Below are 24,035 nucleotides of genomic sequence, written 5' to 3'. Positions count from 1 at the left end.
CAAGGGCTGTAATTTAATAATGTAAATTCTTGCAAAGCCCAACGGATTCAACAGATGTTCCTGAATAATGAACCAATCTGCAAAGTTCTGGGGAGTCCGACGTCCTGCAGTAAGGAAAAGAATGTGTAGGGCCGGCGGAGGAGGGCAGTGGGGTCAGGCGACTGCTCGTGCGAGCAAACGGTTTGCTCATTTTTCCCCCCTCTGGTTTACAGCCAGTTTGCCAGGAATGTGGGAGCGGACGGTGACCATTGGCAGTGCTGGCAAAACCTTCAGTGCCACGGGATGGAAGGTGAGGGATTGGCTGTGGCAGCCACAGTTGAGATGCTGTTTTAAAATCTTGCAGGGGGGGATGACTTTGTATAACATGGTAAACTAAAATTAAGCCCCAGTTGTGGGTTGACATAATTTGTGAACCTTGCCCATAGGCTGTGGCTCATCGGAAACTTCTTCTTTTTTTTTGCAAATTGCAGAAGTAGCTGTCGACTTAAGAATATAATAGCCCAGGGAGGTCCTCTAAGATGTAAAGAAGAGAGGAGAGCTGGGAGAGAGCCAAGCTTGTAAAATAATTGTATTTCCTCTTTCATCTCAACAGGTTGGCTGGGCCGTAGGGCCTGATCACCTTTTGAAACACCTAAGAACCGTGCATCAAAATTCTGTCTACCATTGCGCCACTGCAGTTCAGGTGAGAGGGCAGTGCTGCACAAAGTGTAAGCGGGGTATTCACACAACAGGTTTAACCTAGCTGGTAATCAGGCCATTTACAGGGTTTGCACGGTGGGCTAAACCGTCAGCTAAACAAGCGGTCCAGATTCTCACAACGTGCTTGGCTGGCAAAAATAACCAAGGCTAAAACGTAACCAAGCTTAGCCCACTCGGTCATTTGCTGACCTGGTTAAATGGCTGGTATAAATGCAGCCTTTGAGTGAAAGTGGCTTGTGTAGAAGACCATCAGGATGCATCGGCCCAGCTACGGAGGTGCCAGAAAAGGACAGCCCAGTGGTTAGAGGTTGAAACAATTCGTCTATGAGGAAAGAATACAGCAGAGTATCTCTCTGTTGTAAAATGGAAGAGACATTTGGGGACACTCAGTACAAGAACAGAAAATCAAACGCAGCACAGATAATGCAGACAGAATGTCAGCCCTTCGAGGCAGACCAGACTCGAACACCGAAGTCATGAATTCAGGGAGTCCTCGACCTACGGCCCTCTGTTCAGCAACCATTCAAAGTTACGACGGCGCTGAACGAACGGTGGTTACAGCTAGTCCTTGGAGTTCTGGCTGTCCCAGCCACTCTGCAATCACATGATCACAATCTGAGCACTTGGCAACCAGCTCGCACTTACGACGGTTGCAGCACCCTGCAATCACCATTTGCAGCCTTCCCTGCCAGCTTCCCCAGAAAGTCAGTGAAAATAAAAGTGAAAGAAATTCCCACAGCTCATCGACCCCTTCATGAAGTTTCAGATAGTTCATCAACCCCCAAACATCTATAATATAAAAATAATTTAATAAATATTACTTTAACTGATAGTACTACAAATAACAATAATAGATAATAATGATAACCCTCACCTTCAGGACTAGGAACTGGCATGGAGCTCTACAGAGACCCCAAAAGATTAATTGATCCCCCCCAATCGATCTTCCATCATTTACTGACCCCCAGTCATTTACTGACCCCCTTTTGACCCCCAGCCATTTATCAACCCCGTGGAGAGTCCTATCAACCCTTAGGGGTCCGTATTGACCAACTTTATTTTATTATTCATGTTTATATCATCGCCCATCTCCCCCCACAAGGGGGACTCTGGGTGGTTCACAATAAAATCCATAATTAAAACCATAAAATATAATTATAATAACCAGTATAAGTAAGAATAAAATAAAAACAACTTGGGGATCCCTGCTCTAAGATCATCTGGGCAAAGTTTTCTCGGTCTTCTTTCTAACTGCCAACTGGAGTGCTCAGGAGGTGGCCCTGATTTTCTTCATAAAGGGAGAAGGTGCAAAATTCTGCCCTTGTAATGTTTTGCAAACCGCCATCTTCTTTTCTAGGTTCTGAGAAGCCCATTACCCATGGTTTATTCAATAAACCCCACTTAGATATGAGATTGTAATGGTAGGCAAGAAAGACCTTGGGAGACTGGGCAAAGAGATGCTGCCTAGGGAACAGTCAGATAAAAGAGGGCAGAGCCCACAGCTGCATAATGGGCAGAGAAAGAAGCTCAGGAGGGACCCTCCCTAGTTTTCCGGAGAGTAAAAGGAGAGGAGAGAAGAGCTTTGTAATGGTATGTGGGAAAGACCTTGGGAGACGGGGCGAAGAGATGCTGCCTAGGGAACGGTCAGATAAGAGGCAGCTGAGCCCACAGCTGCATAATGGGTGGAGAAAGAGGCTCAGAAGGGACCCTCCCTAGTTTCCTGGGCTGTAAAGGAGACGGAGGGAGAATTGCACTTTCAGACCTGCAAGATTCTGTCAGTTTAGCCTTACAATAAAGTAGAATTAGCTCATCTGGTTGTGTTTCCTGTCTGGCCTCCTGGGAAGGCTGACGGAAATATACCACCAGGGTTCAGACACCAAGATTCGCATCCTCACTAGCTTGCTCCCCCATCTTTGTTTCCTTTTACCCTTTGCTTCAGCAGGAAGCTGTGGCCTGTGGCCTGGAGCAAGAGTTGGCGCGCATTGGCAAGCCTGACAGCTATTTTGTGCAGTTGCCCAAAGAGCTTCAGCGGAAGCGGGACCTCCTCGTCGAGAGTTTGGTCTCGGTGGGCATGAAACCCATTGTCCCTGAGGGCACCTACTTCTTGATTGCAGACCTCTCAACATTCAGTAAGTTTGCCCCGAGCCATCTAGCCCTCTGAGCCAGCAACGCTGAATGCCCTCATGCCACAACAGGGTTTTGCAGGGTTGTGTGGATGATGGTGTGTTTGGGCTGGTTCCATTTCTGAGTGGGAAATAATTGATTTCCAGATTGGAAGGGAAAAAGGAACGTTGGCGTGATTGAGAAAAATGTCTATTAACGCCGTTGTTGGAGCTGATTAAGATTTGGATGGGAGACCACTAGGAAATTAGATCAGCTTAGCTAAATGTGTATTCATTTCATGGATTTACGCCTGGCCATTTCCCCTAGGACTTCAAGGAGGCGTAGATAGTGAAGCCAATTTAGTGGCCTGCTAGAACCACTGAAATGGAGCAGAGCTTATAACACAGCTGAGAAGCTGGCACAGAAAAAGAAAATTAGCTTAGATAACTTCAGTGAGCATGTCAAGGAAATACAGGTTATTAATCTTATACTCAGCCCTCCCAAGCATAAAGAGTCACACGCTTAGACAGATTAGGTTAAGATAAGTAAAATAATTTCTTACTGACTTTATTGTTGCTTCTGTTACCATCTTGGTGAAAAGATGAAGTTCCTTTGTTCTTCTTTTCTTTCTAAATACTTAGTTTGCCCTAAACTCTCAGCCCTACAGCTGCCAAGAGCTGCGTGGAAGAAAGGGGCAGAATCCTTCATCAAGGCCCGAGCACGTGGCCCTGATGGATGGAGAGCAGAGCAGCATGCTTGCTTCTCCCTGGGTGGAAGAAGGGGGAAGAGAGAAAGATGAAGTCAGAGTGGCAACAAACAGCTTCCTCAGAGTTGCATTGTCGGACAACTCAATTTACATGCTAATCCACATCCAAATGAGGCATGCTGGATTTGCCAGGACTTCCAGCAGATAGTATGCTCTACTTCAACTTCTCCCTAAAACAGCCACTTTATGGGACAGCCGTTGGCTCGAAGTCACCAACCAGGAGATTTAAACTTGGGTTTCGCTGTTTCAAGTCCAGTAACTTTCTGCCATATTGGAGAATTAAACCTGAAGACCACAGATGGTTTCTTCTCCCCAAAACATCTGGAGCGCATCTGGTTGGATATGGCTGGGCCAGATGGCAACTGACTAGTTTAGGGGCAGACCTCCCTGACATGCAGGGGGCTCACAGCCATCCTTTGTTGTCTATGGCCAAGGCCATTGCCTTGTTCCATCTAATGCAGTGTTCCTCAACCATGGCCACTTTAAGATGTGTGGACTTCAACTCTCAGAATTCCCCAGCCAGCCATGCTGGCTGGGGAATTCTGGGAGTTGAAGTCCACACAGCTTAAAGTTGTGGAGGTTGAGAAACACTAGTCTAATAGTCGGGGCCACCATAGCTGGCATCAGGTTTTGGTGGCCTGAACAGAACTTCATCATGAGGCCTCCAGATGCAGATGAATCCAAGTGGAGACGTATTTGCTTCTAAACTCTGCCTCAGATGGAGCTCCGGTTGGTAGCCCCATGATCCTCAACCACATGGCCCATGGCTGGGGATGATAGGAACTGTAGTTGAAGACCCTTAAAGGGCTGGGGGAGATGGCCCGTGGCAGTCACATCATCCGTGTTCTCTTGCAGAAGTGGATTTACCGCCCTCAGAGGAGCCGTACGATTTTCGTTTTGCAAAATGGATGATTAAGAACAAGGTCAGTGGAGAATGCTGGCTCTGAGGGCTCAAGACACAGAAGTGGCTTTGCTACCTTTCTTTATGATAAGTTGGCAACCCGAGCAGTTCAAAACTGGAACACGCACCCAGAAGGACTGGAATTGTTCCTCTGCAGATGTTTTATTGTGAGCTGGGAGCATTTTTAGGGGTGGGAAGGGGGGTGAGAAGCAACCAATTTCCCCCCCTTTTTTTTTATGGAGAAAAGTGAGCCTTCCCTGATACTTTTAGGGGCTATTGACAAGAAAACATTCAAAACTCCAAGATGCCTTTTGGATGAAACTCAAAAGGTGGCTTATCTCTGGAGTAAATGGTTCGGCACAGCCTCTGTGGAGCTTAACCTTCCAGGAAAGGCTTATTATTTTTGGTGCGATGGGCGGCCGTATAAATTTGATTGATAAATAAAAATAAGTATGGGGGGGAAGAGATTGTTTTAAAGCAGCTACAGGAGCTCAGTTTGCCTGGGAAACTGAGGCACGGATCGTCTGCTCCGGGGCCCTGGGGTAGGCTGAAAGAAACGAAAAAAGAGAAGGGCAAAATTTAAAAAAAGCATTTTCTTCTCTTTGAAACCTAACATCAAAAAGAGGCACGTCATCGACAGTAAAAGATTAACGCAGATCAAAACGGGAGAGGAATTTTGAGTGAAATGAAAAGGAGTTGGTTGGAAAGCCTCCAATGCTGGTCCCTCTCACATTAATCATGGCTAGATCTTAACATAGAATAAATTCTGCTCCCAGCTCTTTTTATCTATTTTTTTATTGGTGGGGGGGAAGAGAGAGTGGGGGGTTCTGCTTCCTGATCTTTCACATCCCACCCTACAGCGGCTGGCTGCCATCCCCGTCTCTGCTTTCTACAGTCCACCCCAGAAGAAGCATTTTGACCATTTTCTGCGTTTCTGCTTTGCAAAGGTGACGTATCGGTGCTCGGCAGGGAACATCTGAGTTTTAAAGCAAACTGGAAGGAAAGAATCTTGGATGGTGGTATTTTTTTTTAACCTGCTCAGTCCAACACAGTGGCTGTAGATTGTGCTAAATCATAGTTTGCTGGAGAAGCCCACACTTGGCTGAATTCGCATTATATCTGTGATTTTTTTTCTAACGTGGCAATTGAAAAGGCCTTGTTAATCCACATCTCAATTGTAAACGTTATCTAGAGTTACAATATTCAACCCTTACTAATTTGTAATTGGAAATGTTGGGTTTTAAATAGTTCAACCTGGATAGCCGGACCTTTGTTCTGGAAGAGCGAGTTGGATCTGTTGCATTTGTGGGGGAAAGATATCAGCGTTGGGCAAAAGGAGGAAAAAGTCATCCTTTTTTATTATTATTAAGGAGGGAGCAGTAACTACCTTTATAAAAGACTGGAAACCCGTTATGGACTTTTTGCTGAAAATGGATAAAAATGAACTGGTGATTTCTGGATTTACAAATTAGTAGGGGTTGAATATGGGGAGAAGGGAACCATGTTACGTAATTTAGAAGGAGGGAAACAGAATTAAGTATGTCTAAAACTGTTGTAAAGAAGATCGGAAGTCACTTCTTTAAGTATTTTGTTTCTTTTCTCTCTCTTTGCTTTCTATTGTTTTCAACACCTTTCTTTCTTTCTTTCTTTTTCTTTCTTTCGTATATTGTTTTGTGTTTATCTTTTCACTTTGTAAAAAATTTATTTAATAAAAATTACATTTAAAAAAGGTTATCCCTTTTTTCTTTCAATCTTTTAGGAAGATTCAACTTTGAAAGCCGCTGAGGATATCTTGAAAGAATGGAGCCAGGAGATGCAGAAACAGTGAATCGTTGGCCATGGGGGGGAGAAGAGGCAAGCTTTGGGGTGTTCCCCCACCTGCCCCATTGGGAGATTGATTTCCCTGGCAATTTGCAAAGCAGGGTGGCTGCCCTGCCAGTCCCCAGAAATGGAGGGTTTGATGCTGATTTTCTTTTCCCTTTGCTCTGCAGGGTCGGCAAGCATCCCGGGCCAGTCTTCAAGATGTCTCAGCAAGATGACAGGCCGTCACTCAACCAAGCGGGGAGGCAAATCTTTGTCGAAGAATATTGCACCCCCCTGGAGTTGCTGACAACTTCTCCAGGGATCCCTACCTCATTGTGTAGCATTTTAATTAAAATTGCACTCCTTGCTGTTTCTCTGCAAAGCATACTTGATGCGGTCTTAATGGTTTGGACTTCTGAAGGGGAGCTAAGCGCTGCTCCATGTTTTCAGATTATTGGGGGACAATGCGCAGGCCAAAGGGATGGATTTTTTTCCCCTTTGCGGGGAAAAAAAAGTGACTTAGGTTTTATTAGCATCCTTTAGGGAGACCCAAAGGCAGAACCGAGACTCCATCATGGATGGGATTCTAGTCTAGGTTGGAATGCATGCCAGAAAAACAGCAGCAATCACAGAGGCTGTGCTAATGGCCAATGCAGAGAGAACAGAGCAATAAGATTGGTTTTTGCAAAGTTTATTCCCAGATGGGCTGTCAGAAGGTAAAAATCAGTGTTTTTCAAACGTGGCAGCTTTAAGATGGGTGGACCATGCTGGCTGGGGAATTCTGGGAGATGAAGTCCATCCATCTTAAAGTTGCCACGTTTGTAGAACACTGCTATAAATGGTTTGGGATTGTAAAACTCAAGCACAGAGCAACAATTTGGGGTGTTGGGCTCCCCTCCAACTCACGCAATCAATTTTAGCCTATAGTGGTGTTCTGCCAGACCATAATAGGCAGCATTAGCCTTGGATTGCTTGGAGGCATCAGTGAAAGAGGCTGTGCTCGCATATCGTGGTTAAGTGAACCACCTTGGGAGATGTACTATGTCAAAACTAATGTGGACCATTTCAGCCAGTTTCACACAACCATGCATTATTTACAGGTTGCGTCGGTTGAACCTGGCCATTGAACCAAGGGTGTCTTAACGCCACAGAGGCAGCCCCCCCCCGACAATTTTTTTAGCCTGAGGTTGCAATATCCCCCACAAGTCACTTTTAAATGTTACTTGGCTTTATGTCTATGCGATTCTTCCCTCCAGAAGAGGCGGAGCAAGTGGACAATTAGCTTTTTTTTCTTTTAAGTTTAATACAACGGAACTTTTTTCCAAAAAAAATAGCTAAAAAGGAATTGAAAAAAGCAAGACATTTAGTTTCTTTTGTATTGTTTTAATTGTTGGCTATTTTTTATGATTGTTAGCCGCTCAGAGTCACTGGTTGGAGATGGGTGGCTATATAAATTGAATGAATGAATGAATGAATGAATGAATGAATGAATGAAAATACCGCCACAAAAATCACAAGAAAACTAGCCAGGCTTGAAACGTACAAGGAGAGCAAAGGTAACATCGGAAAAACAGAAAAGAGAAGAGCAGCCCCGCAAATTCCTATTTTCGCAGCCGGGTAGTCCCCTCTACATTTTTCGTCGGTCTGTGGCTCCTTCCCCGCCCCACCCAATCAGCGGCCGCCTCCGGAAGCTGCCGGCCCGGGATTGGCTGGCTGGAACATGGCGGAGCGGAGCGAGGCGAAGCGTGTGCGGGAGGTACATGCCAGCGCGGAACGGGTTAAAGGGAGGCTGCGGAGGGTTCCTGGCCAGCTCGGGCAATGGTGGGGTGCGGGGGCTGCCTTTTGGGGTGCAATGCAAATAGGAGCCCAGGACAGCTGCTGCCCCTTGCATCTGAGCCTGGTGCACTGCTCCTGGGCATGGAGGCTCCATGCTCCAGAATAGCCGGAAACTGGGCGAAGAGATTAAGGCGGGCGTTTGAATCACGTTTGCTGGGGATTTGCAAAACTGGATATTTTTTTTTGCAAAAAATTTCGGGGACGCCCCTTGGAAATTCACCGGGGAGGCTGGTTATCTGTCTCCTGGGGATGATGAAAAACCTTTTGCATTGATTGCTTCCTGGATGTTTAGAGTCCTCCAGATGCGTGTCGGAGATAGCTCTCCTCTTTCCGCATCCGTGTTGGCCGTGGATGATGGACTTCGTAGTTGGCACAGTTGAGTTGGGCTGGGAGGAGAGTGGCTAATATTCCCGGTGTGTGTTCGCATGGGACGTGAAAGGTCCCCTGTGCAAGCACTGAGCCATGTCTGACCCTCTGTGGGGGACGCTGCTTTCCCCACATTTTCTTAGCAGACTATAGAGCGGGGTGGTCTGCCATTGCCTTTCCCAGTCGCCACCTTCCCCAGCAAGCTGGGTGCTCCTTTTACCGACCTCGGAAGGGTGAAAGGCTGAGTCGACCTGAGCCGGCTACCGGAGAGAGAATCCAGCTTCCGCTGGAATCGAAGAGAGGAAGATGCATATAGGGCTTTGAGGGTGGACGGGCTTGGATTCACACAACATCTTATCCCAGGCTAAAGTGGGGTTGGGCAGTTGGTGGGTCAGCATGTTGTGGGAACCAGGGGTGAACCAGGCCATTAATCTAAGTTTCATCTTGTTTGTTTGGACATCCTGTGCAATGCAAACACACCCCTTTGCTCTTTCAACCTGGTTTTAGCATGTTGTGTGAACCCAGCCTGTGCGTGGGAGACAGAGAAAGAGGAAAAAAGGAGCCAGTGGCATTTTCCAAAATGCAGTTGGAAGTTCTTTTCTTAAGAGATGGAAAAAGAAAAAAGATTTCAAGGTCTCAGCTTTCTACACCAGGCAGGTTAGCAAAATGCAAGTTGCAAGCAAGAGAGAAATAATTAGTAATAAATATAATAAATCAGTGTTTTTCAAACTTGGCCACTGTAAAATGTGTGGACTTCAATTCCCAGAATTCCTCAGCAAGTTTGGTTCACTGGGGAATTCTGGGAGTTGAAGTCCCCACATCTTAAAGTGGCCAAGTTGGAAAAACACTGTAATAAATAAAATGCAAAAGTCACAATGATGCCCTTGGAGGGGGGAAATTAAGTACTGTAGAGGCAGCTCTGTCTTGGGTGGGTTACCTAAGAAACTCTGCAGCAGAATAGAGGGACCAATTTGCAAACTGGGTTTGCTAACAAATCAAGGTTTGTCTTCCAAGCTGATGAAATCTCTGCACTGTTTTCTCTTCTAGGGAGGAGAAGGAAAGATTAATTGGCGCAAATGGAAACAACAAAGTAAGAACAGATTTTAAAAAGTGAATCTTTTAAAAAAAAAAGCCGCTGGGCATCGGTTCTGTCCATGGAGAAACCCTGATTGCTGGTTGGAAGGATGCGAGATGCTGTTAACTCTCCCTAAAAATGACAGTTTGTAATTGAAGGGGTGACCTTGTCATTCTTCCTGATTTCTCCTGGGGGTGCACTTCCTTTCTCCCTTGTAAAACCCCTATACAGGTAGTCCTCGCTTAACAACTGCAATTGGGACCAGAATTTTGGTTGCTATGTGAAGCAGTCATTAAGCAAATCTGACCTGATTTTATGACCTTTTTTGCAGTGGCCGTTAAGCAAATCATTGCGGGTGTTAAGTGAACCATGTGGTTGTTAAGCAAATCATGCAGTTCCCCGTTGATTTTGCTTGCCAGAAGCCGGCTGGAAAGGTAAAAAATGGCGATCATGGGACACTGCAATGGTCATAAGTGTGAGGACCGGTCACAAGTTGGTTTTTCCAGCACCATTGTAAGTCCAAACCATCACTAAATGAATGTTTGTTAAGGGGGGACTACCTGTAAAACCAAACATTCATCTTCAAGAAAAGAAAATTCCAAAGCTGCACCCTTTTAATCTCAGGGGAGACAGGCCCATAAATGACAAAATTTTAAAGGTTTGAAAAAAGTTGATTGGTAACAAAGCACAGGGGGAAGTACAGATGCAGGCGGGAGGAAGAGATTGACAGCCTGCATTCACACAGCAAGCTAGACTAGGCTGAAAGTGGGTGGTTTTGCATTGTGTGAAGCATGTTGTCACCTTAATCCATAATGGGGTTTGCTTGTTCATGTTGCACGTTCTATGAACCCAGCCATGCTGTTTCACTAACCCAGGTTTAAGAGTTAGCATGTTGTGTGAACCCAGGCAGTGAGTTGGGAAGGTTCATCCCAGTTAATTTTCCAGTTAGAAATGTTCGTTCATCTACTTTTATTTCAGTCTTTAACCAGAGTGAGTTATAAAACAGACAATACAGAATTCACCCCAGAACGATCAGTACGATCTACAACTTAATTATAGATGAACACTTAATTATTTAAATTATTGTTAATTATTTAATTGTTTCTAATGCTATTTTGTTGAATAAACTGTTGTTGGCTGGGTTGACACAGCATTTCGAGCCCAGGCTAAGCCAGCCGAACTATCTTTATATTTATCTTCATTTATCTTTTATTTATCTTCATTTGAAAGGAGGTTAGTGTTTGCGTTGGTGGCTGGGCCAGCCGATTGCACTAAGCCATGGTTTATCTAGCTATGGTTTAACGAATAAACCAGGATGAGCTGGGTTCGCACGGGATCTCTTGCTCTGAAGCAGGGTGTATGAACCCCAGGGCCTGAGTTTGCGCAACCTGTGAGCCTAGGCCAGGCATCGTGGCCAGTGGTGTGGTGTTGGTGGCCTTTGAGGATCCTCCGTCCCCGTTTCTTCTTTCTCTCCTAGAAAAAGAGGAGAAGAAAAAATGGAAAGAGCTGAAACTGCTGAAGAAGTTGGAGAAGCAGCGAGCCCGAGAGCTGATGGAGAAGGAGAGAGAAGAGGCCAAGCCCAAGGAGGACCAAGGTGGCTGCCAAAATGCGAGAAACTTGGTTGGGTATGAGACCAGCCTTGGGGAACGAGAAAGGTTGGGTTCACACGACCCGCTTGGGCTGAGAGTGGATAAGTGCGTTCTCACAGCATGATGGGTTTAGGGTTAATCCTAGTTAGGTTTTGTGGCTCAGCCTGCTCTTGCCAGTTTATGGATCAGCAGCGCGAAACCCAGAAACTGGGCTAATGCAGTAATCTTGGGAAAGGGGAGAGCAGATCTCGGATTATTCACGCTGCCTTCCCATAACAGAGATGGGAAATGCTCACCTGGGAAGAAGGCAGTGGATGTGAGCTGGGGATCATTCGTGTTAAATGGCATCTAAGCTGGGGCCCCAGTGCTGCTCTTGTGGCAGGGAGTTCCACAGTCTAAGTGAAAAAATTTCCTTAATGTACTCCCTCTCATTTCAACGGACAGCTCCAATTTCTGGTATTCGGAGAATGCCGAGAGATACAGATCTGTCTTTCTGTCCCATAGCTACAGAAACGCCTGACATTTAAAGTTCAAGGAAATAAAATGAAGATGCATGAATACTTCAGTGCTAGATCAGTGTTTCTCAGCCTCAGCATCTTTAAGATGTGTGGACTTCAACTCCCAGAATTCCCCAGCCAGCATGGCTGGCTGGGGAATTCTGGGAGTTGAAGTCCACACATCTTAAAGATGCTGAGGTTGGGAGATGCTGCCTTCAACTGCAGATGGGAAAGGCCATATTGGTGGCGGTCATGCTTAACACCAGTTTTGTTAGCTGTGGTTTGCTGAGAACAAACCCCAATTGGCTGGGTTTGCCAGTGGGTTAGGCTATAAATCAGCCTTCTCCAACCTGGCGCTCTTCGGAAGCATTGGGACCGCAACACGCTGGCAAGAATTCTGTGGGTTGTAGTCTCATTATGAGGGTCTCAAGCTGAGCTCTCCCAGTGGTCTTCCATCCACAGCCCACCAAGGGACTGTACTGAAGGTAGGCTATTGTGAATCAAAAGCCAACTGGGCCTACCTCGACCGTCTTGGTGACATCTAGGAATGCTCTCTAGGGGGTGGGATCCCATCTCCTAACTTCCCCGCTTCTTTCCTAGGGCGGCACTACACGGTCAGCGTGGCTGTTCCCGGCTCGATTCTAAGCAACGCGCAGTCGCCTGAATTGCGGACGTACCTCGCCGGGCAGATAGCCCGGGCCTGTGCCATCTTCTGTGTAGACGAAATTGTGGTGTTTGATGAAGAAGGAGAAAATTCCAGGTAAGGAGATGGTCTCAATTTCATTCCTTTTTGGACTGTTTCATTCAACAAAATCCCCTTTTGGGTGACTGATCGGGCCTACCTGGGTAAGGATGAACGGGGACTTCAGTCCCTGGTCTGGGGAGATTTTGAGTGCCACCAGCTTTGGCCAACATGGCAGAGAAGAACAAAATGGCCCTCAGAAAGATCTTTATTGTGTTGAGTTACAGGTAGTCCTTGACTTACAACCACAATATGAACCGGAAAATTTGTTGTTAAGCAACGTGGTCATTAAGCGAGGCATCGTGTGACCACACCCGATTTTACACCATTTTTGCTGCAGTTGTTAAGCAAATCATGGTCGTTAAGTGAGTTATGCGGTGGTCAACTGAATCATATGGTCCCCCATTGATTTCCTTGCCAGAAGCCAGCTGGGAAGGTTGCAAATGGAGATCACATGACCTGGGGACATGGCAACCATTGTGAATACATCTGGTTGCCAAGCACTCAAATTTTGATCATGTGACCGTGGGGATGCTGCAGCGGTCGTAAGTCACTTTTTTCCAGCGTCGTTATAACTTCGAACGGTTGCTAAACAAACTGTCATAAGTCAAGGACTATCTGTATTATTTATCTAATTTAGAGGGGCCCCCAACTTCCAAACCACTGTGGGTGACTTACAACTAAAACCCATTATCAGAACGAAACCAACAACAGATCGAACCGAAATAAAACAAATCAGAACAAAGATGGCACCGCAATCCCCCGTCCCCAGTTGTTTCCAAGATTTTCCTGAATGCCACCCAGGAGGGAGCCACTTGAACCTCTGGGGGGAGATCATTCCAGAGGGCAGGAATTAGAACAAAGTAGGTATACTTCCTGGGTCCCACACAATGACATTGTTTAAGTGGTGGGACCTGGAGTGAACCCTCCCATTGGATGGGCAGAGATCACCAGAGACAGGCGACCCTTCAAATAACTGGGCATTAATGGCACCCATGCAACTCAGAAGCAGTGGAGTCCCATGTGCCTAACACGGTGCACCCATCCCTGCTTGCACAGCTGCCTCCTGGACCAGGTGATGCTTCCAGATGGTCTTCAAGGGCAGCCCCATGCAGAGCTCATTGCAGTAGTCAAGCTGCAAAGTGGCCAGGGCATGGGTGACTGTCTGAAGGGCCTGCCAGTCCAGGAGAGGGCGCATGTGGCACATGAGATGTAGCTGTGCAAAGGCTCCCTTCTCCCCAGCTGCTTCATTGGGCAGGAGCTGTGAGGACCCCGGATTGCGCGCAAGACTCGGGCAGGGAAGTGCAGCGGCATTGAGAGTCAGTGATGAGCTACCTCTGGATCCTGGAGGGGCCAAAGAAACACAGCCGCTTGGTCTTGTCAGCCTGTTCCTCCCCATCCAGATCCACAGGCATTGGATCAGGACTGGGACCATGTGGCTCAGCCTGCCTGGGTTCGAGATATACCACTCAGTGTCATCTGCGTACAGTTTTGATGATACCGGACCCCACACCAGTGGGTAACCTCACCCCACAAGGGATGGGAGCTAAAGAGAAACGTGTTGCCCGGACTTGATTTAACCTCCATTCCGAACCCGATAGTATCCAGGTGTGTGGGGACTTCAATTCCCATCAGCCCCAGCCAACCCAGCGTCTCTTTCAAGTCAGCTCCTAGCAACTTCTTGCAATCTCTTAGCAGTGATAGAGAAGTATTTGCCCTCTCCTGGGGTGGCTTTTCAACTTTCCTGTCTAGCCTATATCCACGGGATTTCTTAGTGGTCTTCCATCCGAGTCCCATCTGAGTGCAGACAAAGAAAATCTGCCTTTGAACCGATATTGTTAACTAAGTCTAACAGGGCTGTCCAGGGACACCTACTATCCTGGTTTGCAGGGCCCCAGAAGGATTCCTGTGTCCTTCCCTGCTCAGGGATATTTCCAAGGGTGCCCACCTGGTTTTCTGCCCATTTTTTCAAAATTAGAAAAATTAAATGGCAAGGAAAAAATGGGTATTTCCCCCATTCCTTTGAGCCTCACCAAGATTGAATTGTGGTTTAAGGCAGTGTTTTTCAACCTCAGCAACTTTAAGATGTATGGACTTTGACTCCCAGAATTCCCCAGCTAGCATGCTGGCTGGGGAATTCTGGGAGTCAAAGTCCATACATGCTGGCTGGGGAATTCTGGGGGCTGAAGTCCACATATCTTAAATTTGCCAATGTTGAAAAAAACTGGTTTAAGGCATTCCCAAAGATAATACCAGAGGGTGGCTATAGACTGGGCCTTGGTTGGAAAAAAAAGGGCAAACAAAATTTTCCAGGTGGGAAGAATAATTTTAGCCATTGGTCGGTGCTTTCGAGCGGCCAGGTTATTGTGGCAGCCATGTTGTGAGAGCACTCCCAGCACTGCCCTGAAAAGGTTGGGTCCCCTTGCAAAATCGGGCCCTGCGTTTGTACTGTGATTTTTCTCCCAAGCAATTTGGGTGTCCGAGTTAGATTCTTGCAAATGGGTAGCCGGTTCAAGGCACTCTGTGATTTTTGCTGCTTGCCTTTCAGGACCATCGAAGGCGAGTTCGAAGGGATGAGAGGCAAAGGCCAGGCCTGTGTGCAGCTGGCTCGGATCCTTCAGTACCTGGAGTGTCCTCAGTGAGTCGCCCGGTGGGGTCTCTCTGGCTTGAAAGAGGCTGGAATGAGCCACCATCCTGACCTTGGCACCTTCAAGCTGTTAGGAACTTCAACTCCCAGCAGCCCTGGTCCGCGAGGCCAGTGCAAGGGATTGTGGGACTTGCGGTCCTGAAGGTCTGTGAGATGCTAGCTGCTTCATCTTCTACCTGGTGGCTTTGGTCAAGCCAGATGTGTGGGGCTCCCCTTCCCACTTCCTGCCCGGGAGTGATGGGAGATAGACCCAGCACATCTGGCAGAGATGAAGTCAGGGAAGGCTAAGCTGGTTCGGTGGAAGGGCGACACGGATGCTGGGTTGTCCTGCCGGGGGCCCGCTGGGGATCCTGATCTCTTTGCGTGTGAATTACCCATGTCTCACTGCTCACTTCGCTTCAAATCATCCTTGCTTTAAGGTTGGCATTTTAATTTCCAGCAAGGCTGTTCTGCTGGAAAAGGGAATTTGCCCATCCTTGCCCCAAACTTGGGAATACTCTTACCAAGACTTCTAACTTCTTAATTCAAGAAGCATCTTTACCATTTTTAAAATTTAAATTTATTTGAATTTGGGTTTGTTTTTTTTAGATTTTGTATCCCGCCTTTATTATTTTTTATAAATAAGGCAGGAAACACACCTAATACTCCTTCCTCCTCACAACAGCCCTGTGAGGTGGGTTTCTAGCCTGGTGCCTTAATCACTAGACCAAACTGGTCTAATTTATGAATTTAGTGTTAATTTATTTTAATAATGTATTATTATTAATATATCTAATTCATTAATTTATTAATTTATTTTAATAATGTATTATATATATACACACACACAGAGTATGTGTGTGTGTGTGTGCATAATTTATTTATTATTAATTTCTTAATTCAGTTTAATGGTCAAATTTATTATTTGGCCTTTAGTTTGGCTCCTTTCCTTCTTCCTAACCCTTTCTTTCTCTCTCTGCCGACTGAATTTCATGTTCAGCTTTCGCTGAGCCCAGAAAGGTGGCAGATAGATTATTGGTAGCTCATTCGGGCACCCACTTTATCTGCAGGACTTTCTAGTAAAAACAACAGGTCTCCACATTGCTGTGCTCCTTTGTCTTGAACAGGTATCTGAGGAAGTCCTTTTTCCCCAAACACCAGGACCTGCAGTTTGCCGGTAAGACCAGGGCTCCTGTTGCCATATCTCTGCGGCCGGCTCTCTAGCCGCAGAGATACGAGGGCAGGATTCCCACGACCGAGCAGGCTAAAACGGGGTGGGGGAATTGGGGGCTCTGCCTGTCATGGGAAACCAGCCCTTGCTGTAGGTTGTCAATGGCCGTTGCACTGACAGAAGGTAGTTGATTATTTGGGCATTGCAAGTGGTGCATTTTGTGTTTGGTTAACCCAGGTTTAGGGTGTTGTGGGAACCCAGCCGTTGAGAGGGCTTTTTCTCCATTGTTTCAGTGATTGGGCAAGTGAAGAGCCAGGTGTGATCTTTCCCTTCTGCTAAAGCTGCCCCAGACGCTCCAATCTGTTGACCAGGCTAGAAATAATGATAATGATAATGATATAGTGATGATCCACAGTTCCCAGTATCTCTTGGCAACAGAGACCAGAAGGTTGGGTCACTGGGAAGACCCCCTGTGCTGATCCCCAAACTTGGGAGATGAAGGGCTGGTTGACATTCTCCTGCAGGAACTGGGTTCACTCCTGGCCACGTAGCATTTGCAAGCCATCTTCTCTTCCTAAGTGGCTCATATAAATCGAGATGGTGGTGGTGGTGATGATGTTGTTCCAATGAAATGGGGGTATAAATATGTCCCAGCCTGGATTTGGTCACACCCTCACTCACGATGGAGTGAGTAAGCCACAGTCAACCTGTGTGGAACAAGCTATGTTACCGTTAAGGATTGTGTGGATTGTTTCTTTCCTTTCTTTCCCACCTTACACTTCCTGAAAGGTTCTCACCAATCTTTTCCTCCTCGTTTGTGATCCTTTTTTAGAGCTACAGGGGTGCAAGTTATGGCCATGTGGGTGTGCAGTTAACCATGATGATGTCATGATATCATCAGACAAACAGTGCCCATTCCAAATCATGGGCTTTGTGGTAGTTGGTGGTTGTGGCTTGCATAATCAATACAGCAGCCTTCCCCCAGCTGTTGGGGATTTTGACCTGATCCCTTTCCAGCCTTTCTTACTCTGCAGGGTTGTTGTGAGAACACAATGGAAGGAAAACCATCTTTCCTGGCTTTAGCAGTTTCAAGGAAAGGCAAGCTGCCAGTTAGCCGGCATTTTGGAAGAGGACTAACTGCCTCGGGTGTGGGTTTATTTTGTAGAAGTGACTTTTAAAAGTTTTTTTTATGCTGTTTCTGGCCATACATACAAGGAAACCCTTCATTTCAGGGCTCTTGAACCCTCTGGACAGTCCCCACCATGTCCGGATGGACGAAGAATCTCAGTATCGGGAGGGGGTCGTTCTGGCCCGACCCACCAAGCTTGGCCGAGGGTCTTTTGTTAACTGTGGGATGCGGAAGGTAATTCGTGGAGGTCGGGCTGCTTTGGCATCACTAAGCATTGGCTTTTCAGTCCAAATTCTGTGCCCTCCCTCGGGATGGACATGAACATTCCATGACGGGGCAGCCACTCAGCCAATGACTGGCAAGGTGGGAGGAGCTTACGGGCTGCGATCCACATTCTCTGCCCTCTCTCAGGATGGACGTGAACATTCTGTGAGGGGGCAGCCGCTCCGCCAATGGCTGGCAAGGTGGGAGGAGCTTACAGGCTGCCATCCACATTCTGTGCCCTCCCTCGGGATGGATATGAACATTCCATGAGGGGGCAGCCGCTCAGCCAATGGCTGGCAAGGTGGGAGGAGCTTATGGGTTGCAATTGCCCCCATTGGTTTGACTGCTCTGCCCAGGCTAAGGACTTCCCCAGTCTTGGCATCAGGGAACGCTCCGTGTTGGTGTTGCTTTTCCTACAGGAGGTACAAATAGATAAGCAGTTGGAAGCTGGTCTTCGTGTCACGGTGCAACTGGATGAGAAGCAGAATTCAGGTATCATTTGAAGTGCTTGCCTTGACTGAGAAAGTCAGGTCAGGGCTGGTGTCTGCCATGACTGTGCCCGGGAAATTAGAATTAGCACAAAGCTTCGGCAAGTTTAAGAAGGGGCCACGTTTCTGTGTCAGGGAAGAACATCAAGGAAGATCTGGAGGGGAGCAGGCTGGAGATGAGTGGTCTCCAGAAAGAGTGGAAGTCTTGAAGGACTTGGGTCCCCCCAAGACACATGGCCAACAAGCATAAATAGAGATACTTCTTGTTGGAAGATGGGGAGTTTTCCCCCTTTGGATTGTTCCCATTTATAGGACTGAAGGCTTGGAAAGAGATTTTGGAGAAAATCCAAGATGGGTCAACTGAGGACATCAGAGACTGCTACTCGGCACCCCCAACTTTCTGGAGGGCCGCGAGTGCCGGCATGGTGATAGCACCAGCAAAGGCATGGTTGAAATGGTGGGGGGGCTGATTTTTGAGAAAGTCAAGGCCTGGAAACCCCCATCTTCCCAGGGGTCTCCTGCTAACGTTGCATCTAGGACTTCCCAAAGTGCATCACCAAAATTCAGCATTTTGCCACCAAATTTCAGGGGAGTGCAGGGTGGGGGGTGGGCTTCCTCCCCCCAATCTTTTCCAACCTCTGCAACTTGCGCACCTCTAGAAGCGGTGGCCCATTGCTCTTCCATAAAGGGGATTGATTTAATTTGAAGCACCGTACCCAAATGTACCTCCAGCAATTATTTAAGCACATTTTTCTTTTTACAGGATTTCATGCTATTCACTGTTTAATTGATTGTCAGCTGCCCGGAGTTTGGTGATTGAGGCTGTATAGAAATATTGTAATAAGTAAAATAAATGTAGTACAGGGTAGTTCTCAACTTATGACCACAGTTGGGACTGGAACTTCCACCACTAAGTGAGGTGGTTGTTAAGTGAGTCACACCCAATTTTATTACCTTTTTGCCATGGCCATTAAGCGAATCACATGGTCGTTAAGTGAATCACATGGTCGTTAAGCGAATCTGGCTTCCCCCATTGACTTTGCTTTTCGGAAGCCAGCTGGAAAGGTCCCAAATGTGATCACATGACCCTGGGATACTGCAACTGTCATAAATACATGCCGATTGCCAAACGTCTGGGTTTTGATCATGTGACTGCAGGGACGCTGTGACCGTTGTAGGTGTGAGGACCAGTTGTCACTTTTTTCAGTGCTGTCGTAACTTTGAATAGTGACGAATGGCCGTAAGTCGAGGACTACCTGTAGCTGATTAAATTCTGTCAATTGACTCATTTCTCTTTTAGAAAGCAAAACTCAGAAGGGTATTGTAGTATCGTCACAAAGTCCCCGCACTGTTTCTGGCCTTTACTGGGGTTACAGCGTCCGATTAGCTTCGTGTCTGAGTAAGTCTTGCATGATCTTACAACTTTTCTCTCCCAATATAATTTTTACGCAAAGCCAAAAGTAGGACAGGAGTTGCTGAATGCCAAGGATGACCTTCAGAGGAAGCAAAATGCTTTTAGCTGAGATCTCTGAGAATGGCAGGGAGAAAATCCAATATTTATTTACTTATTATCCCACCTTTATTATTTTTATAAATAACTTAAGGCAGGGAACATACCTAATACCCTTTCCTCCTCCTATTTTTCCCACAACAACAATCTTGTGAGGTGGGTTGGGCTGAGAGAGAGGGACTGGCCAAGGTCACCCAGCCGGCTTTCATGCCTAAGGCAGGACTAGAACTCACAGCCTCCTGGTTTCTAGCCTGGTGCCTTAATCACTGGACCAAACTGGCACTCCAATAACATACTTTTTAATTTTTTTTTCTATTTCTTTGTTTCTTCTTTATGGCGAGTCCGTGAAGCTCATAGACAAGATGGGGGGGAAAGTACATTCCCCCCCCCCACAAAATACATAATGTACTTAGTTCACCTTAGCATCATATCTGGACTTACTCTGGGCAAAAAAACCACAGTTGTAAGGCCAGGTTTGCTGACAAATGTTGTTTTAAACATAATTATGACTGAAAACAGTATCCTGGCTTGTTTTTATGTTTTGCCCAATATTGATAGACAAAAGAGAGGGGGAAAAAACAGGAATTGGCTGAAGTAGATAGGATTATTGTACTTGGTTGTAGAGTAATGGGCTTTATTTTGTTTCAGATTTTGTTATCTGGAATTTGCATGAGTTCTTTTTTACACTGGGTCCCTGATTCCCCCAAATGGGATAAACCTGTTATTTATTTACTTATATGTATTTGTGGCTGAAAAGAAGGCACCATGAAGCATTTCTCCATTCGAACTTTGAGGGAATGGCTTTTGCCTTGATGACATCAGAGTACAGGCAGTCCTCGCTTAGTGACCATAATTGGGACTGGGATTTTGGTTGCTAAGTGAAGCAGTCATTAAGCAAATCCGACCAATTTTACAACCCTTTTTGTGGTGGCTGTTAAGTGAATCACCACAGGCGTTAAGCAAACTATGTGGTGGTTAAATGAATCGCGCAGTTCCCCATTGATTTTGCTTGCCAGAAGCTGGCCAAGAAGGAAGAAAATGGTGATCCCATGACCACGGGACGCTGTGACGGTCATCATTGCAAACCATTGCCAAGCTCCCAAATCATGATCACGTGACTGTGGGGACGTGATGGTTGCAAGTCGTTTTTTTCAGCACCGTTGTAAGTCCGAACCTTCACTAAACAAATGGTCATTAAGTGAGGACTAGGTGCATACATTATCTCCAGATTTTTAAAAACTCCATTGAGTCATTTTTGAGCTCACTCTCTTTCTTCACCTCCAGGTGCTGTCTTTGCAGAATCCCCATTTAAGGATGGCTACGATCTCTCCATTGGGACTTCGGAGCGAGGATCTTCTGTGGACCAGGCAACTCTACCTTCCTTCAGGTAGCAGCAGTGAAGCTTCTGTCTCAGCCCTGCAGGAGCAGAAGCCGGCAGGCCCCCTGAGACGCTGTCTGTCTTTGTTCCTTTCTGGTAGCCATGCTTTGATCGTCTTTGGCGGGTTGCAAGGCCTCGAAGCCGGAGTGAATGCAGATCCAAACCTGGATGTAACTGACCCCAGTACTTTGTTTGATTTGTATTTAAACACCTGTCCGGGGCAAGGAAGTCGCACCATCAGGACGGAGGTAGGCCAGGTTGCTACAGATTATCACTCCAATGTATGGCCTGTCTTTCTGGCCAGGTTCTCAAAGCGGGGTAGGACCCCCAGGACGGTTGCAAGATGTTTACTAATCCAATCCAATCCAATCCAATCCAGTCATCTAATATAATCTATCTAGTTAGTCTACCTCATCTATCTTATATATCTATCTAATTTGATCTGTCTTTTTTATTTGTTTTACATACTGACCTCTCTCTCTTATCTCTCTCTTACCTATCTTCAATCTTACCCATCTCACCTATCTATCTATCTATCTATCTATCTATCTATCTATCTATCTATCTATCTATCTATCTATCTATCTTATTTATCTAATCCAGCCTTTCTCAACCTTCTGACCCCGGAGGAACCCTTGAAATATTTTCCAGGCCTGGGGGAACCCCTGCACGTTCGGGCTCAAAGATAGGACACAAGTCACCAAATTATTACATTCGCTTCATGGGTAGGCCTGGATGTGTGCATTAATGGTGTTCTTAAACTGAAAATAAAGAATGAAACTTCATACGTGAAGTTGCCCGAATCTGAAATAATTTTAAACAAACCGTGATCTCCCAGGGAACCCCTAGTGGCCTCTCGTGGACTCCGAGGTTGCCACGGAACCCTGGCTGAGAAACCCTGATCTGGAGGGCTGGTTGGTTACAGTGGGTGAACCCAGCCAAGTTTGGCTCCATCAGGGCATTTTCTTGCGTGGGGAGCCTGCTCCCAAGCCGAGCTCTTAACCACAGAAACGGTACGCTCCAGGTGTTTCCAGCAGCAAACCCTATGACTCCAATCCACTTCTGGATCTCCCGCAGACCCTGTGGGGCATCGCTGTGGGAGAAGTCAGGGCCGCCTCTCAGACCAGTGGCTCAGTGCAACTATTTCCCATGTCTCTTAGGAGGCCCTTCTCGTCTCTCTCTCGGCGTTGAGGCCCAGGATCGATGAAGCCGTTAAGAAAGGCCGAAGTGGGAGCTGAGCGGCGGATGCAAACGAGCCCGCAGGGGCTGAAAGGGAAGAGAAGGAAAGGTGCTTTCCTCATGGGCTTGGATCATCCCTTTGGTGGCTAAGAGATGCGGAAGGACCAAGCTGTCCCTAAATTCACCAGTTGGGGCTTCTGGGGAGGGGGTGTCAAGATGGTGGCCCCGCCACTGAAGCCTCTACATGGGCTGAATCTGTGGGGTTTAAGACCAACTATAGAGCAGTGTTTCTCAACCTTGGCCGCTTTAAGGTGTGTGGACTTGAACTCCCAGAATTCCCCAGCCAGCCATGCTGGCTGGGGAATTCTGGGAGTTCAAGTCCACACACCTTAAAGCGGCCAAGGTTGAGAAACACTGCTAGAGGATGCAATCGTACGTACGTACGTACAATCTTGTTTTAGTTGCACATGGCTCCCTTCAAATGAAGGGGGGCTTCTCCGCCTTCCAGTAAAGTTTTTTCATTTTTGTTTTTCAAAAGGACAGATGTTGTATTTTCCAGGTGTTTCCAGGTTTAGGGCTTCAACTGTTGAGCCCCCCGTTTTTCTGCATACAGAGCTACTGGCTACACCCAGTGCTGTTTCCACCACCAGAATCAACAGCCTGGATTTCACCTCTGGAAACGCCATTGACATCGGGTGGCTTTCGGGCGCTGAGCTTTAATAAACCACAGTGGTTAATAAACCACAGTGGTTGTGGTCGTGCATGCTAAGTCACCAACAAACCACATTCGGTCTTTACAGGAGTGTGTGACCTTGGTTGGTCTGAGGGCTGCCCCAGGATTTCTGCAGCTCAGCAAGGGCCCCCTCCCAAAAGAGGGAGGGCCAATCTATATTTTATTAATGTTGGTATTTTTTTAAGTATTTATAACGATGGAGGGAACAGCCTAAGTCAAAAAGGAAACTGCAGTTGAAGCTGGAATGAGGAGATGCTGTTTCATTGTTTCCATTGGTGAAAAAATGCTGCATTTTTAAAGCCTTATTTGCTTGGCAGAAATAAAAGGGGGAAAGGGGCAGTTTCTCCCCCCATGACCTTATAGTTTAAGGAGGAGTGTCTCTGCATTCCTTCCCCCATTACTAAAGAAAGTGTTATAATTCTATAATTATACGTAAGTATAAACATTGCAGCCTTTTTACCCCCGTTTGAAAGTCAGAGGCTGGGAGTGGATGGAGCCGGGCAGGGTGGATTATGCAAGCTTCACCTTCTGTGTCCCTCAAAGGATCCCCCGTTTTCCACTAAACCAACACCATGGTTGGCTTTACCACGGTTCATGGAATCAACCTTGGTTGGGCTCCTTTAACATACTGAACCCCAAAATGAACGAATGTGGAACATAGGGCATAAGTGCTATTCTACAGGTAGTCCTCGCTTAACAACCATTCGTTTAGTGATGGTTCAGACTTATGATGGTGCTGGGAAATCCGCTTATGACTGGTCCTCACACTTACAAATGTTGCAAGATCCCCATAGCCACGTGATCATGATTTGGGCCCTTGGCAACCAGTTCACATTTATGACCATCGCAGCGTCCTGTGGTCACGTGATCACCATTTTCGACTATCCTGGTCAGCCTCTGGCAAGCAAAACCAATGGGGAACTGAATGATTTGCTTAACGACCATGTGGTTTGCTTAACACCTGCCACCAAAAAAAAGTAAAATCGGGTCAGATTCACTTAATGACCGCTTCACTTAGCAACCAAAATTCTGGTCTGAATTGTGGTTGTTAAGTGAGGACTACCTGTAGTTAAGCTATCACATGGGGAGTGTTCCCCTCTTTTTAGGATGTTTATACAACAAGGCAGAAATGTAGGGATCAGCAGTTGGGTTTTGAAACAAAATTCCCACACCATCTCCA

General features: G+C 46.6%; 1 protein-coding gene across 1 annotated transcript in view; it reads left to right on the top strand.

Annotated features, from left to right (window-relative positions):
- Positions 1 to 22,465, top strand: part of KYAT1 (kynurenine aminotransferase 1) — a 36,437-nt gene extending 13,972 nt beyond the window's left edge. The window contains exons 9-27 of the mRNA XM_063316441.1: positions 213 to 289; positions 593 to 682; positions 2,642 to 2,828; positions 4,424 to 4,491; positions 5,330 to 5,416; positions 6,229 to 6,293; positions 7,948 to 8,098; positions 9,018 to 9,131; positions 9,522 to 9,564; positions 11,027 to 11,143; positions 12,236 to 12,395; positions 14,926 to 15,015; positions 16,131 to 16,180; positions 17,407 to 17,537; positions 17,987 to 18,059; positions 19,356 to 19,454; positions 20,850 to 20,952; positions 21,044 to 21,191; positions 22,104 to 22,465. Coding sequence (XP_063172511.1) covers positions 213 to 289; positions 593 to 682; positions 2,642 to 2,828; positions 4,424 to 4,491; positions 5,330 to 5,416; positions 6,229 to 6,293; positions 7,948 to 8,098; positions 9,018 to 9,131; positions 9,522 to 9,564; positions 11,027 to 11,143; positions 12,236 to 12,395; positions 14,926 to 15,015; positions 16,131 to 16,180; positions 17,407 to 17,537; positions 17,987 to 18,059; positions 19,356 to 19,454; positions 20,850 to 20,952; positions 21,044 to 21,191; positions 22,104 to 22,181 — 1,931 coding nt within the window. The 3' untranslated portion in view covers positions 22,182 to 22,465. The remainder of the gene's footprint in view (positions 1 to 212; positions 290 to 592; positions 683 to 2,641; positions 2,829 to 4,423; positions 4,492 to 5,329; positions 5,417 to 6,228; positions 6,294 to 7,947; positions 8,099 to 9,017; positions 9,132 to 9,521; positions 9,565 to 11,026; positions 11,144 to 12,235; positions 12,396 to 14,925; positions 15,016 to 16,130; positions 16,181 to 17,406; positions 17,538 to 17,986; positions 18,060 to 19,355; positions 19,455 to 20,849; positions 20,953 to 21,043; positions 21,192 to 22,103) is intronic.
- Positions 22,466 to 24,035: the final 1,570 nt, after the last annotated feature.

This window comes from Candoia aspera, chromosome 16, assembly GCF_035149785.1.
Source record: "Candoia aspera isolate rCanAsp1 chromosome 16, rCanAsp1.hap2, whole genome shotgun sequence".
NCBI classification, from domain to species: domain Eukaryota; kingdom Metazoa; phylum Chordata; class Lepidosauria; order Squamata; family Boidae; genus Candoia; species Candoia aspera.
Note: the sequence above shows the minus strand (reverse complement) of the source record. Positions and strands in the feature narration are given on the sequence as shown.